Below are 13,761 nucleotides of genomic sequence, written 5' to 3'. Positions count from 1 at the left end.
TTGGTGTTTTGGCTAATCTCTTTCTTATTCCATATAAATTTATTCGGCTGGCATAACAGCTTTACTTATTGTCGATTTCCAGATTCAGCTGCCATCTTCACTAAAAAACTGTGCCTAAATAGCTGAAATAATTTGCTTATTCTATAAGTTCTCCATTCAGAATGCAGCTGAAGTTTTCTATGTTCCTGCCTATTTTCATAGTTTTGTTTTTTTATTTCTGATTTTCATGCCAAATTTGTTACAGCTGTTATTCAATTAAATTAGAAAATCCTGGAGAATTGCACTAGATGTTTACGAGTACAACATCTAGTGCAATATTAAAACTTAGCAAAGAGCTAAGTTTTAATATGAGGCCTAATGCCACTTTCTTTCATAATGAGATCCATATAGATGATGAATAATGAAGATAATATGCATCCTTGTCTTACCTCTGATTTTACATCAAACCTCTGATTTTACACCATCTTCATGTATTTCCTTCAATTCAAACTCCTGACTGACAACTTAAATATAGACTATGTATTGCTCTGTGTAATGTTCCATTTACCCTATATAACTGTAGTATTTCGAAAAGCTTTGCTCTGTGCACCTTGTCATATGCTTTTCCAGATTTACAAAATTTGAGTACAGATCTTTGTCACATTCCCATGATTTCTCAACTATTTGTCTTAAAGTGAAAATCAGATTTTGATAAACTCTATTTGGCCTGAACCCAACATGTTCTTCTCCAAGTTTCTCTTCCACAATCTTTTTCACCTCTTTTCAAGTATACCTGCATAAATCTTACTTTGAACACTCAGTAGAAAAATTCCCCTAATTCTCACATTCAGCTTTATTCCCTTTTTTATAGATGGGTGCTATGAGAATTTTGCTGCAATCATTGGGCATTCAACCATCTCTAAAGGCCCTCTGAATTATGCAGTGTAGCCACTGCAAAACATTTATACCTCTATACTTAAGCATTTCTGATTGAATATCATCTACTCCAGCTGTCTTTCCACATTTCAAGTTTTTTGACTGCTTTTTCTACCTCTAGTATTGGTATATGTTCCTCTTTGCATTCCTCTTGAAAATTTTCTAGTATGGTTCTGTCACTGCTTGGTTTGTTTAACAGTCTTTCAAAGTAATTACTCCAGACATCTAGGATATCCTTATCTTCAGTTTTTATGTTAGCTTTATCATCTTTTATAGTATTCTTTCCTCCATTTTAAAGTTTTTTCAATAGCCTCCAGAACATTTTGCAGTTTCTTAATATTTATTTTCCATACTCTTACCAAAGTCTTCCAGCGACTTTTCTTTAGCTACTTTTACACATTTCTTAGCTCTCTTACATTTTTCTCTGTATTCTTTTAGTGCATCTGCCAACTTATTTGTGAACTTTTAGTATGCTTTCTTCTTTTCCAGGACTGCTTCTTTAACTTCTTCTGTCCACCATGGTGTTTTAATTTTTCTATCCTTACAGACAAATCTTCATTACATACCTCCCTATCGGAATCAATAAATCTCTTCTTCAGAGTTTGTCAATGAGACTCCAAGGTTTGGTTCTTATTTTCAAACTGCTGCAAATTGTCTTCAGTAATGTTTACATAGTTGAGTCTGCAATTTACCTGTAAAAGTTTTAATTTTAATTTTTTTTAGCTTGACCACGAAAACTATGGAAATGACTTCTATTGGGATTTATTGATCAAGTATATTTTGGAAACAAATATGTTATACCAACTAGTTTCACCAACTTTAATTTTTTTTTTTTTTTTCCATGCTTGATTACTTCTCCCCTAATAGTTTTAGTTTCCTTGGTTTTGCGCTTCCAAACTCTCTAACTGACCAACACTTTCTCTAACCACCTAACTCCAAAACCATTTAAGTGCAGTCCATCAGGCATATACAAGCCCTTATGTCCATCAAATTCACTTTACACACACATAAACTTCACATCATTCCTCCTGCACAATCTTCTCATTGGCATTCATGGCCCCTTCTTTTCATTTCTGTCCTCTCATACTGAGGCAGCAGACTCACAAGCTTACCTTTCTTACTCTTCATTTTTCCTTCTTCTAACAACTCTTTCATATGTTCTCTCATTGCATATTTCTCACCTTTCAAATTATTTGTGCCTGCCAAAACAATTAATCCGTTAGCTTCTTTCTTCAGCAAACTTAAAGATTCACTAACATTCTTTATCTTTACATCTGGAAAACATGCTTTCATAACTTCCTCATTAAGCATTCCTCTTATCATTAAATCTCCATACAATACTATCTCTTTTCTCCCATTTGCTTTCACTTTTATGCTTTTCCCATTCACGCTTTCTTTCATTCTTCATCCTTCCATACCACATGCCAATTGTTTCTCCAGTTTCTCAAGTTCACATTTTATCCTGTGAAGAAGTTTGCATAAGCGTGCAATTTCTTTCTTAGCTAGCATCTCGTCATCCACATTATGACTTTCAACCACTTCCTTCAAACTCTCATTCATATTTTGTGCACTATCATTTACTACTTCCTGTTAAAATGTATTTTCTTGACCACGAAAACTATGCAAATGACTTCTATTGGGATTTATTGGTCAAGTATATTTTGGAAACAAATATGTTATACCAACTAGTTTCACCAACTGAGGCTGTTGGCATCTTCAGGGTACATAACTGATATAAGGCACTTAAAGCTAAAAATTGTTACAAATTATAAATCAACCAATTCCAATTATATTTGACAAAACAGAACGCGTACAATACATGCAAAGCACGTGCATCATCTCACTTGTTGCTATTTAGGAACGTTCTATAATTGGCACTATAATTTAGTTCTTGTATGTTTAGAGATGTAATAAGGGTATTCCAGATCTCGGGCAAGATAAATCCTTGGTTCCTATTAAGGTTTTGTACAGAACGGGCAAGTATTGTGGCTTCTTTAATAATCCGGGAGCGGAAATCCTCCTCTATGTAAGGAATGGAGCTTTTTTCCCATTCTATGATATGGTGAGTTCTTGAGAAATGAAAAGATAGAGCCGATTTTTCTTCTGTTATTGTTGATGTCTTCGATGTCTAATCCCTTTATCTAATCTCAAGGCTTCTTGAAGTCTGGCTGATATAATTTAAACCGTACGAGCAAGGTATGTTGTAAACTCCAGCATATTTGAAGAAAGGATGGCTATCTTTTGGAGATCTTAAGAGTTGCCTAATCGTTTCTGTAGGTTTAAAAGTCACTCTTATTCTATGGGGTTTGAGTAGTCTTGCAACCTTATTAGAAACTGTCTCCACGTATGGAATGATGATTGTACTAATATACTGTATGTCATCTCGTTGTCTTTGTGGGGGGGGTCAGAGAAAAATATCTTGTAGACGAGTCTCCGAGGGTAGCCATTCATGGTGAGGTTGTTAGATATCAGTGATAATTCATCTCGGAGATTTGTTGATCTGTCGTAATGCAGAAGGCTCGCTTTTTTAGCATGTGTACAATGCTAAGTTTCTGAGAAATGTGGTGAGAAGAGCTAAAGTGCAAATGACGTCCTGTATTTGTGGGTGGTTTTCGGTAAGCCTCTTAGTTTACCGAAAACCCACAAATACTGGACGTCATTTGCACTTTAGCTCTTCTCACCACATTTCTCAGAAACTTAGCATTGTACACATGCTAAAAAAGTGAGCCTTCTGCATTACGACAGATCAGCAAGATCTCCAAGATGAATTATCACTGATATCTAACAACCTCACCATGAATGGCTACCCTCGGAGACTCGTCTACAAGATATTTTTCTCTGACCCCCTCAAAGACAACGAGACGACATACAGTATATTAGTACAATTGTCATTCCATATGTAGAGACAGTTTCTAATAAGGTTGCAAGACTACTCAAACCCCATAGAATAAGAGTGACTTTTAAACCTACAGAAATGATTAGGCAACTCTTAAGATTTCCAAAAGACAGCCATCCTTTCTTCAAATATGATGGAGTTTACAACATACCCTGCTTGTGCGGTTTAAATTATATCGGCCAGACTTCAAGAAGCCTTGAGATTAGACAAAGGGAACACGTTGGAGACATGAACAATAACAGAGAAGAAAAACTGGGTCTATCTTTTCATTTCTCAAGTACTAACCATATCATAGAATGGGAATAAAGCTCCATTCCTTACATAGAGGAGGATTTTCACTCCCGAATTATTAAAGAAGCCACAACAATTGCCTGTTCTGTACAAAACCTTAACAGGAACCAAGGATTAATCTTGCCCGAAATCTGAAAGATCCTTATTAGATCTCTAAACATACAAGAACTAAATTATAGTGCCAGTTATAGAACATTCCTAAATAACAATAAGTGAGATCATGCACACCCTTTGCATGTATTGTATGCATTCTGTTTTGTCAAATATAATTGCAGTCGGTTGATTTATAGTTTGTAACAGTTTTTAGCTTTAAGTGCCTTATATCAGTTATGTACTCTGAAGATGCCAACAGCCTCAGTTGGTGAAACTAGTTGGTATAACATATTTGTTTCCAAAATATATTTGATCAATAAATCCCAGTTGACGTCATTTCCATATTCACTACTTCCACTACATGCTCAACACTTTGACAATCCTGCCTTATATCCATAAAATTAGTCACTTCATTCTTGTTCTCCTGCCACAAATTCTCTCTTGACAATGAATGCATTAAACATATGTTATTCATCTCACTAAATGACGCATGTTGATATCATTCAACATCAGTCTTGGTCACAATTTTTCTCATACACAGGTGCCATAACGAAAATGTTTCTGGAAGTATCTTCCCCTAATTTATGACCTTATCTTCAGAAGAAATTTAATATCACCATTCCCTGTATCTGAGGCACATCCAAAAAACAGCTGGAATTTTTAAAAAAATGCAACTTCTACACAGCCTTCAAGCATTCTTTGAAACTGTCTACCCTTTAGCCATTTCCCTGAGGACTAACTCTTTCTCTCTCAGTTCCTGATGTGTATAGTTCCTGTTCTTGCAAGATGGCATACTATGGATAAACAGGAAGAACAGTGACATCTACATAAAAGAACATAAAAAATATATCTGCAGTTGTTACTTTGGTCAGTCAGATCTGACAGACCATGCTTTAGATATTATGCATAGAATCAATTGGAAAAAACTACTTTGCACCATGGCAGCAAGTTTAGAAGTTAAAGACTTTGAGGGAAATTGCAGAATCTGCAGTTGCCCTTAAAAACTATCCTAATCTGAATAAACATGGATTTGTAAAACTTCCCAAAGTTATGGAAACATTGATCCTTGAATGTTTTTTTTCACTTGGTTATACTATAAATTAAAGATGCCAAGAAATATATTCTGGGTTTCATCGCAGCACATATTATGGACAAATATAATTCTATGCATTATGGGAAGGGCCACTGTCCAGCCCATAGAAGTATTTTTTTCACTTGGTTAGACTATAATAAATTTAGTTTAATCCTTTATCCAAGTGTAAGCAAACAAAGTTTGCACCTGAAGTATCTTCAGGACTGAGGCAACTCGTGGTAAAGGTGGACCAAGCACTCATCACTCCTTGTCTCAGTATCTCCCATAATGCAAAGCACATCTCCTTGCAGACATGTATAATGCTATGTATTAAGGGAAAGGCACTACCAAGACCGGTTTCGACCTTTATTGAGGTCTCGTCAGTGGGAGCAATACCCAGAGTAGTGATACTAAGGCAGAAGCAATGGAGAAGTCATATTTACCTATACGAGTTGCCAAAAGTTGTACCACCTTATTATTAAATTACTCTGGATTTAGAGAAAGATGTTAGAAGTAATTTTTTCACTTGGTTAGACTTGGTATTACTATCCAGACCAGTTTTGGGCTTTATTAAGATCTCATCAGTATATGACTACTTGTATATGGAAATATGACTTCTGCATTACTTCAACCTTGGTATAACTTCTGGGTCTTGCTCTCACTGACATCTTACAATGTATGTATGTAAGGATATGTGCTTTGCATTATGGGATACTAAGGCAATTGATGTGAAGTTATTAGCCTCTATATACAAGTAGTCCAGTCCATGAAGTTACTTCACATACAAACTTTGTTTGCTTACACTTGGATAAAGAATGAAACAAAGAATGTAATTTCTTGCCATCTTTAATTTAAAACATCAATCCTTAACATACAGTTCCTTACAGCTTAAAATGATGGGTTTACCTACGATCCTCTGTAATTGGTTAGCAAGCTTTTCTCACCAGCTTTCTTTAGTTATTTACTGGGTGTCATGGCAGATGGTACTAATGTAGGAGTATTTCAGGTTTTCTGGTCTCTGTTCAGTTAACTCTTTCTCCTGTGTACATAATGATATCGTTGTTTTTCTTTCTTCAGTACTGCAGTCTTGCTTTTTTTGCAAAAGGGATCTCAGCTCACCTACCCTTATCTCAATAATACACAAAGCTCCATATACAATCAGATCTCACTCCTTGGACTGACATTTATATTCTCCCTCTCCTGGCATAAAGAGCCTCCTCAGTCTCTAAAAAGCTAGGTAAACTTTTTTTGCTCAAGACAATACTACTTTTCACCCCTCTGGCTGCTAAATCTCTACTAATCCCAAATCTACCCATCCTTATAATACTGTTTACATGGCTGGGATGGTGCATCCAAGACATCCCTAAAAGTTCCACCAGTAGATGAATCACTTCATTCACTATTTCAAAGATGCACTGTTTTAGCTGTCTTTTTAGAGGTACTTCTATGGTCACTGCTTCACTAAGCTGCCACCCATCATTCCTATACTTTTAAAAACAAGAGCAGCAGTGCCTAACATCGCATTTCAATCCAAATGAAAACACTCCAAAGGTCTTTCTCCTTTTTCCTCATTTATTCTGTCTACCTTTGTCCTCAACAACCTTCCAGTTGGCAGAACACTTCCACATGAAGTGTTTCTCCAGCTTCAATGTCTAGCTTTTCAAGAAAAATGTGAGCAGATTTCTTTCTCAAATCTTACCTGCACTCCTACATACCGCTAATGTGCTATAGGTTCTTCTTTCTCTTGTGTATGGGATTAATTTGAAAAAAAACAACTAAAAATTATAAATGTTATTATTGTTAGTGTTATCATTGTAGAAATACCATTGCGCTATAGTTTGGTGGATAGAAGGCAAAAGAGGGAGGGTATGATCAAGACATTTAAGCTGTTGAAGGGTTATTGTATTAAAACAAGGAGATTTTTCATATGGTAGAACAAGGGAAAGGAACAAGGACACGAAGCCATCCCTGGAAGTTGCAAAAAGGAGATGGTGAGTAAAAGGGTAAGAGGTAAGTTTTTTGGTAGGAGAGTAGTAAGAGAAGGAGCATGGAATGCATTGCCTGAGAGGGTGACGAATGTGCAGCTGTGGATAATTTCAAGGAGTGGTATGATAGACTTTGTGTTCATTAGTATTGACTTACCGCAATGAGTCTTGTGATGCCATAGGAGTCAGGAAAATAATAAATAATAATAAAACAGTTTGTCACAGTATTCAAACAGCAGTAATTATTTAATAGTGAGAATAGTTTAATTGTAATAGACAACAAAGAACTAAACTTCTAATTTGTGCTGTATATATTTTTGGATTCTAAAATATACATCTTCCTTTCTTTCCATAGTATGCCAGGTCACATACTCCTGATGTCATAAAGGAAAAACTCTGTTCTTAGGTGAATGGATGAGGATTGCTAGTTTGATATATATAGTTTAAATGTGGTGTGCAGCTTATATTTATTAAGCATTCTAGATATCTTTTCAGATGTGCCCTGCATATAGAGAATAGTAACAGTTTTGCTGTGGTCTTGTGTATTACAGAATGGGGGCATTTAGTATTTTATTTATTTAGGGGGGGTATTATTATTATTATTAAGAGAGACTCGTCTGAGGAGGCCACATACTACACACACACACCAGCTATCATACTTATTCTTGAATTCATTCATACTACTTACACTCATAACATCCAGTGGCAATCCATTCCAATCACGCACCACCCTATGATTAAGGATATAGCCAGGGCTCAACAAAAACACTCATCCGTTAGAGTAATTTTACATAATTTGAATAATTTTACCCTTATTCTAACTGTTATTAGAAACTCTTTAGGTCTTTGTTCAGTCTCAGTTTTATATTTGACAAAAACTAACTCAGCTTGAGATAAATTGATTTATGTATTTTACTTCCCGTTTGATGTATTTACATGAGTGGGAAATGGATGGCTTTCATTACTGGGGAATGTTTCATTGCTGTTTATTGACTTAATTGTTTTAACAGGTAATAGAGGGTGCACCATACATCACTACAGTGGACACCTTAGACAGATATAATTGTGACTTTTGTGTCCATGGTGGTAAGTTTCATTTATGTTGATTATTATTATTTTATTATTATTATTATTATTATTATTGTTATTATGTAACACCTCCAGGGAGTTGAAAGACTCATCGAGGGAGGGCACCTATTTGACAACTCTCCATCTCTACCACTCCACTAGCCGCAACTACCTTCATCTACACCAACGGCATCTACTGCTGACCACCACTATTTTCACAGACAATCACAACATCCATGCCCACGGTAGGATTCGAACCCGCAGTCTTTTGGCTGGAGAGCGGATACGGCCGGCCAAGTGGTTAGTGTTAAAAATTATTTGGGATTACGCCCAAATAATTTTTAGAATTATTTGGGCATAATCCCAAATAACATTAAAAATATTGTTATTTACAGAAACTGTAATAACAATATTTTTAATGTTATAATTAAATGCTTCATATAAATTTTTGCTTTCATAACACATGGATACAGTCAGGAATATCTCTCTTTGGGGGATGCAGCAGAGGAGTGGTGAACCGGCTGCATTAATACGCCAGTAACCCCTCATTAGGAGGGGACTCAACCCCCTCCTAGACGGATGAGAAGGATAGGATAGGATTCATTATTTAGTTGATTATGCAATAAAGACTTTTGATACAAAGTCAAGAATATTTTGTGATACTCTGTCTGTATTTATTCAGAAAAAAGATATACAAGGGATAGCGAGAAAAGTAGTTTTATTTTAAAATGTGTAACACCTGCAATTTTTATTTAGTGGCAGGCTTGTTGTACTAACTGTTGAACTTATATTGTGGTGAAAGTTATGACCAGCCATCTCAACTTTACATTCCTTTTCTTGTGTCTCTGTATCCTGTACATTTAAGATACTCTGTGATTACAGATTGTAACATTTTATTATGAATTGTGAACAGAGAGTTAAGTTTAGAGGACATATTGCAATTGTTGCCTAAATAGCTCAGCAGATTACCTGAATTTTGATGAACATGCTGATAAGCAGTATAGGTGATTATTATTCCTCTTTATAAGTTTTATAAGGCTATGTGTGGGCTATTCACACTGGTCACTTAGATTCCCTGGGGCTGAAGGATGGAGAGGATCCATAGCAAAGTGACCAAGATTGTGTCCAGACTCTGACCCCTTATGAGGATATCATGTATTACAAAGGCTAGTTGATAGACAGAAAAGAGGGTATGTGATAAAAACATTAAGTTGCTAAAGGAGTTTTATAGGATTGACACAAGAATTTTCCAGGGATCATCCCTGGAAATTGTGTAAGAGTGTGGTTAGCAAGTGAGACTAGTTTTTTCTTGGAGGGTAGTGAATTAGTTACCAGAATTGGTTGATTGTAAATTTGTTCAAGGAGAAGTATGATAGGTATTGTGTGAATAAGTTACTGAAAGCCCCCCCCTCCCCAATGAGTGTTTGATTCCATGGAGATGCCTGAGAAAATACTAACATCAAGAAACAAGAGTATCACACATCATCATCACAATGCTCTTTACTTCATGATTGCATTTTTGAAGTAAACATTTCATGTCATTCTTGGGAAAGTAATCTGAAATCTCAAATAATCTTTCTTATTTGAATTATTAAATTTAAAAATGAAAGTTTGAGGTTGGATAAATGGAAAGATACTTTCACATAAGGCATGCAGAGAACCAACTAGGACTTCTGATGTATATCTTATCTTTTTGGTGTGTGTGTGTGCGTGTGCATGCACGTGCCTTGTTACAACCAAATAATATTCCATGTTGGCTTGAACTATGTACATGTATATATATATTTGATGGTGCAACATAATCAGATATCACACTGGCGTTTTTTTTATTTTATTTTTTAAATAAGCATCTTGTTCACAAGAATTACTAAACCTTTAGTGCATTAGTACTAAAGGTTTAGTAATTCTCACATTAGTACTCCCTGTGAGTACTAATGTGAGGGTGAGATACTCTGCAGATATGCTTGATCATACTCATAAGAATAGGATTAATTTGATATAATTTGCTATTGTGAATTTTCTTTAGAACAGTATTGTACCTATGGGACTTTTGTCAGGACTTTTTTTGGTAGTTTATTTTAGTGAGTGAGTTTTATATAGTAGTGTATATTGTTTTGAAAATCAACTATATGTGTGGTTCTTTAGGAAAGAACCATATACAATTTATGTATATATGCATATACACTTTCCTGAGAAGGCTTAAGTGTTTTATATGCTGAGGTAGCATTAAAAAAGAGAGAGAAAAGAGAAAAAAAAATCTGTTGTTGTTGTTGTTTTGAAGAAGTATCAGTTAAAAAAGAAGAACGATATAAGGATTCAGCTTTAATGCAACTAAAGTCAAATTAGTTGTTTTGTGTCTCTTCTGAAAGAATGACATTAAAGTACTGAAGATAACTGTTCGAGCCTGTGTAGCTCAGTGGATGTGGCGTTTGCACACCACCGCGCTAGGCCGCACGAAGGAAGTCTTAGTTTCGAGTCTAGTCGGCGACTAGAGGAAATTTTTCTAAGCCTTTTTTCGACCGGTTCCCGAGTTAGTCGATCTCTGGCACGGGCAAGCAGGTTTTTCCTCCCGGAAACTCGGGTTTTTCGTCCTGTAAATTCAAGAAAATCGACCGTAGAACCCACATTATTTCAGACATTAAATATATTGTGTTAGGGTTAGAGACCACGAGATGGCGGCACATTTGAGCCGTCTCTCTTCACTGCGTACCGCTTAATTAGTGATAGCCTTGGGCCATCTGTCTCTGATTGGGTACCAGTGGAGATTGAACTGCCCACTCAGTCTCCAAAAGTTAGATAGGGCTAAATGGCCTCGCCTACTCCCGTATATACGGGAATAAAAAGGCGTTAGCTGATTTTTTTTTTTTTTTTGAGATAACTGTTCTTAATGTTTTGTATAAATATGCAGTGTCCTACATTGTGTAGGTCAGAATCTATTGATCTACTGGACTGGAGTTTATATGGATGACATTTTTTGCTGAACCTGATTAAGCATCTTGGAAATGTTGCAATTAACTGAGTATCTTATTGCATGATTTGTAGAAGTTAGACGATTTCTTCATAGACAATACATTAGAGTCTACTGATAGTTGTTAGTAGGTAAGTGGTCTCTTGATAATATCGAAGCTACCAGACAAATATGAAGTAGGAGAGTATGAAAAGTTTGTAGAAAATAAAATTTTGTAGCAGAGGTTTGAAGAAAATTTGAGACAGAAGCAGAAGTGTTTTTCTGGTATTCAGATTGATCCAGATTCTTTTAATTTATTTTTGGTTAAAAATTACTGAAAGTATTGAGTATAATACTTGTTATAGTGGTGATGGTGATCTTCAAATCCAGTTTTAAGTTATGGTTCTGAGAAAAATTAGGGGAGTGAACTGATGGCATCAATGGCAGAATCATATTAAAAATGAAGATATTAGAAAAAACCTTGACATTATTAGCATTCAAGAATGTGTCAGCAGAGCTAATCTAAGCTGACATGGACTTAAATAGAATGGGTGAGGAAAGCAAAACAGGTGTTTGATGCCAAGATGACAGGAAAGAGATCAAAAGGAAGAGCAAGAACTAGTTGGATTGATTCAGTTAGAAGTGACTTAGAAAAACAAAATGTTACATATGATAATATTGGGTGTGCTCATAAGTAATAAAATAATTTGGAAGAAAATTGCTGATAGGAGATTAATAATAATGTAAACTTAATCATGTCATGCTGTCATAGTAATTTGAACATTATTAGGAAAATGATGATGATTATCTTCAATATATTGCCACTGTAAGAGTTCAAGGAAAAATGTTAGATGCTAGTTGGTCAGCTTTGACTTTGGAAAGTGTTGTAGTAAACCTGTCTGGATTTAGAAGTGGAAGCAAAGTTGAATAAAAGTTGTGATCAGCAGGATTAGAAAAGCCCAGAAAGCTTTGTTTCCTACATATATTGTTGGAAGATTTCTTACAAATTTGTGTCCTGGGTTTATACTTATATCGTTTTCAGTGATAAATTTTTGATTTCTTTAAAGGCACCAAAATAAATGAATTTCATTAACAGATATATATAACATACTCTTAGTTACTATGCAATTATTTTAAAGTTTGATATGAATTTTAGATGACATTACGCTAGATGCAGATGGACAAGATACTTACCGTTATGTTAAGGCTGCAGGTAGATACAAGTAAGCTTTCTTCTGTTTTAATGTAAAATTATTCAGATTATAGTATATCTCTATATATAGTCGAAGAAGTAATATTGTTTAACTTAATTACATTACCAGTTATAATAATTATTATTCTCTTTCTCAGATATTATTATTATTATTACACAACACCTCCATGGAGTCAAGGCCTCATCACTGGAGAGCACACTACACCACAAATCACTGTCTATCTATGCTATCTGATTCACCAACTAATAATTTTTCACCTTGGAGACTGAAAAAAAAAAAGTCTATATAAAAGTATGTCTTGTTATAATGAGAATAAAACATTGGTCTAGCCTTAAAAAATGCCAATTCAAGTTGTGGTTACTTTGTTAATTAATTTCTTTGAGGATTCAACATGTAAACACATATATAAGAAAAATTTTAAAGTATTTTCAGGATACTAAAAAATGCTTATCGTTGCTAATTTAGATATCAAACGGTTATTTTCACCTCAAACAATACTGTAAGCATATCCAACATTACACTGTGTACATTTCGTATTAGTATTACTTCAAATACTCACAGGCCACAGTAACTAATCGTACCTTGCCTTGCCTTGAAAACATTCAGTGTTGGAGTACTCACCACCCACTTTGGCAATGTATTCCAGTCATTCACTACTTGCTATGTATAGAATCTCCTTTTCATCTCCTTACATAGGTAGTTAGGTAGTATGAAAATAATGCACATATAAAATAAATAAAAATAAAATACCCTTTTCAGGATGATTCAAGTACATCTGATTGGTGTAAGATGGGGATTGCCTGTATTTTGTTTACTTGTTAGTTAATATTTCATTTTTCAACCCGATAGCAATGTAGTCAATTAGATAATTTTTGTAAAGTTTCCAGGGATGACCTTGTTCTCTTATCATTCATTACCTTATGCAACAATTTCCTTGTTATCTGGCATGATAGGTCTCTCAGAATTTATGTCTCAATCATAACACCTCTCCTTCTACTAAATTTTGCAGGCCACATTCCATCAATCTGTCCTCATACTCAACATTCCAGTCTTGAGACAGTCCTTGTTATTTGTCTCTGCACGCACGCACGCACACGCACACACACACACTTCAATGTTTTATTATTATCAATATAACCAGATCTCTGCACAAAAATCCAAATGTTACCTGATTAGTGCCTTATACAGTGGAACTATCACCTCCTTATCTGTAAGGAGGTGACAAGTGTTTTCTCTGCATTATAGCAGCAACTTTTTGGGTGACTTTTACAACTTTTGCA

At 35.1% G+C, this 13,761-nt stretch overlaps 1 protein-coding gene across 2 annotated transcripts in view; it reads left to right on the top strand.

Annotated features, from left to right (window-relative positions):
• The window catches only part of Pect (phosphoethanolamine cytidylyltransferase), a 241,938-nt gene that overhangs the window by 45,710 nt on the left and 182,467 nt on the right, over positions 1-13,761 (top strand). For both annotated transcript variants that reach the window (XM_090407732.1, XM_090407731.1), the window contains exons 5-6: positions 8,263-8,338; positions 12,424-12,490. In XM_090407732.1, the coding sequence (XP_090263858.1) occupies positions 8,263-8,338; positions 12,424-12,490 (143 nt within the window). The remainder of the gene's footprint in view (positions 1-8,262; positions 8,339-12,423; positions 12,491-13,761) is intronic.

The sequence above is a fragment of the Typopeltis vanoorti genome, chromosome 17, assembly GCF_054136105.1.
Source record: "Typopeltis vanoorti isolate ZY-2024b chromosome 17, IOZ_Tvanoo_1.0, whole genome shotgun sequence".
NCBI lineage: Eukaryota > Metazoa > Arthropoda > Arachnida > Uropygi > Thelyphonidae > Typopeltis > Typopeltis vanoorti.
This window is presented reverse-complemented; position numbering and strand designations above follow the sequence as displayed.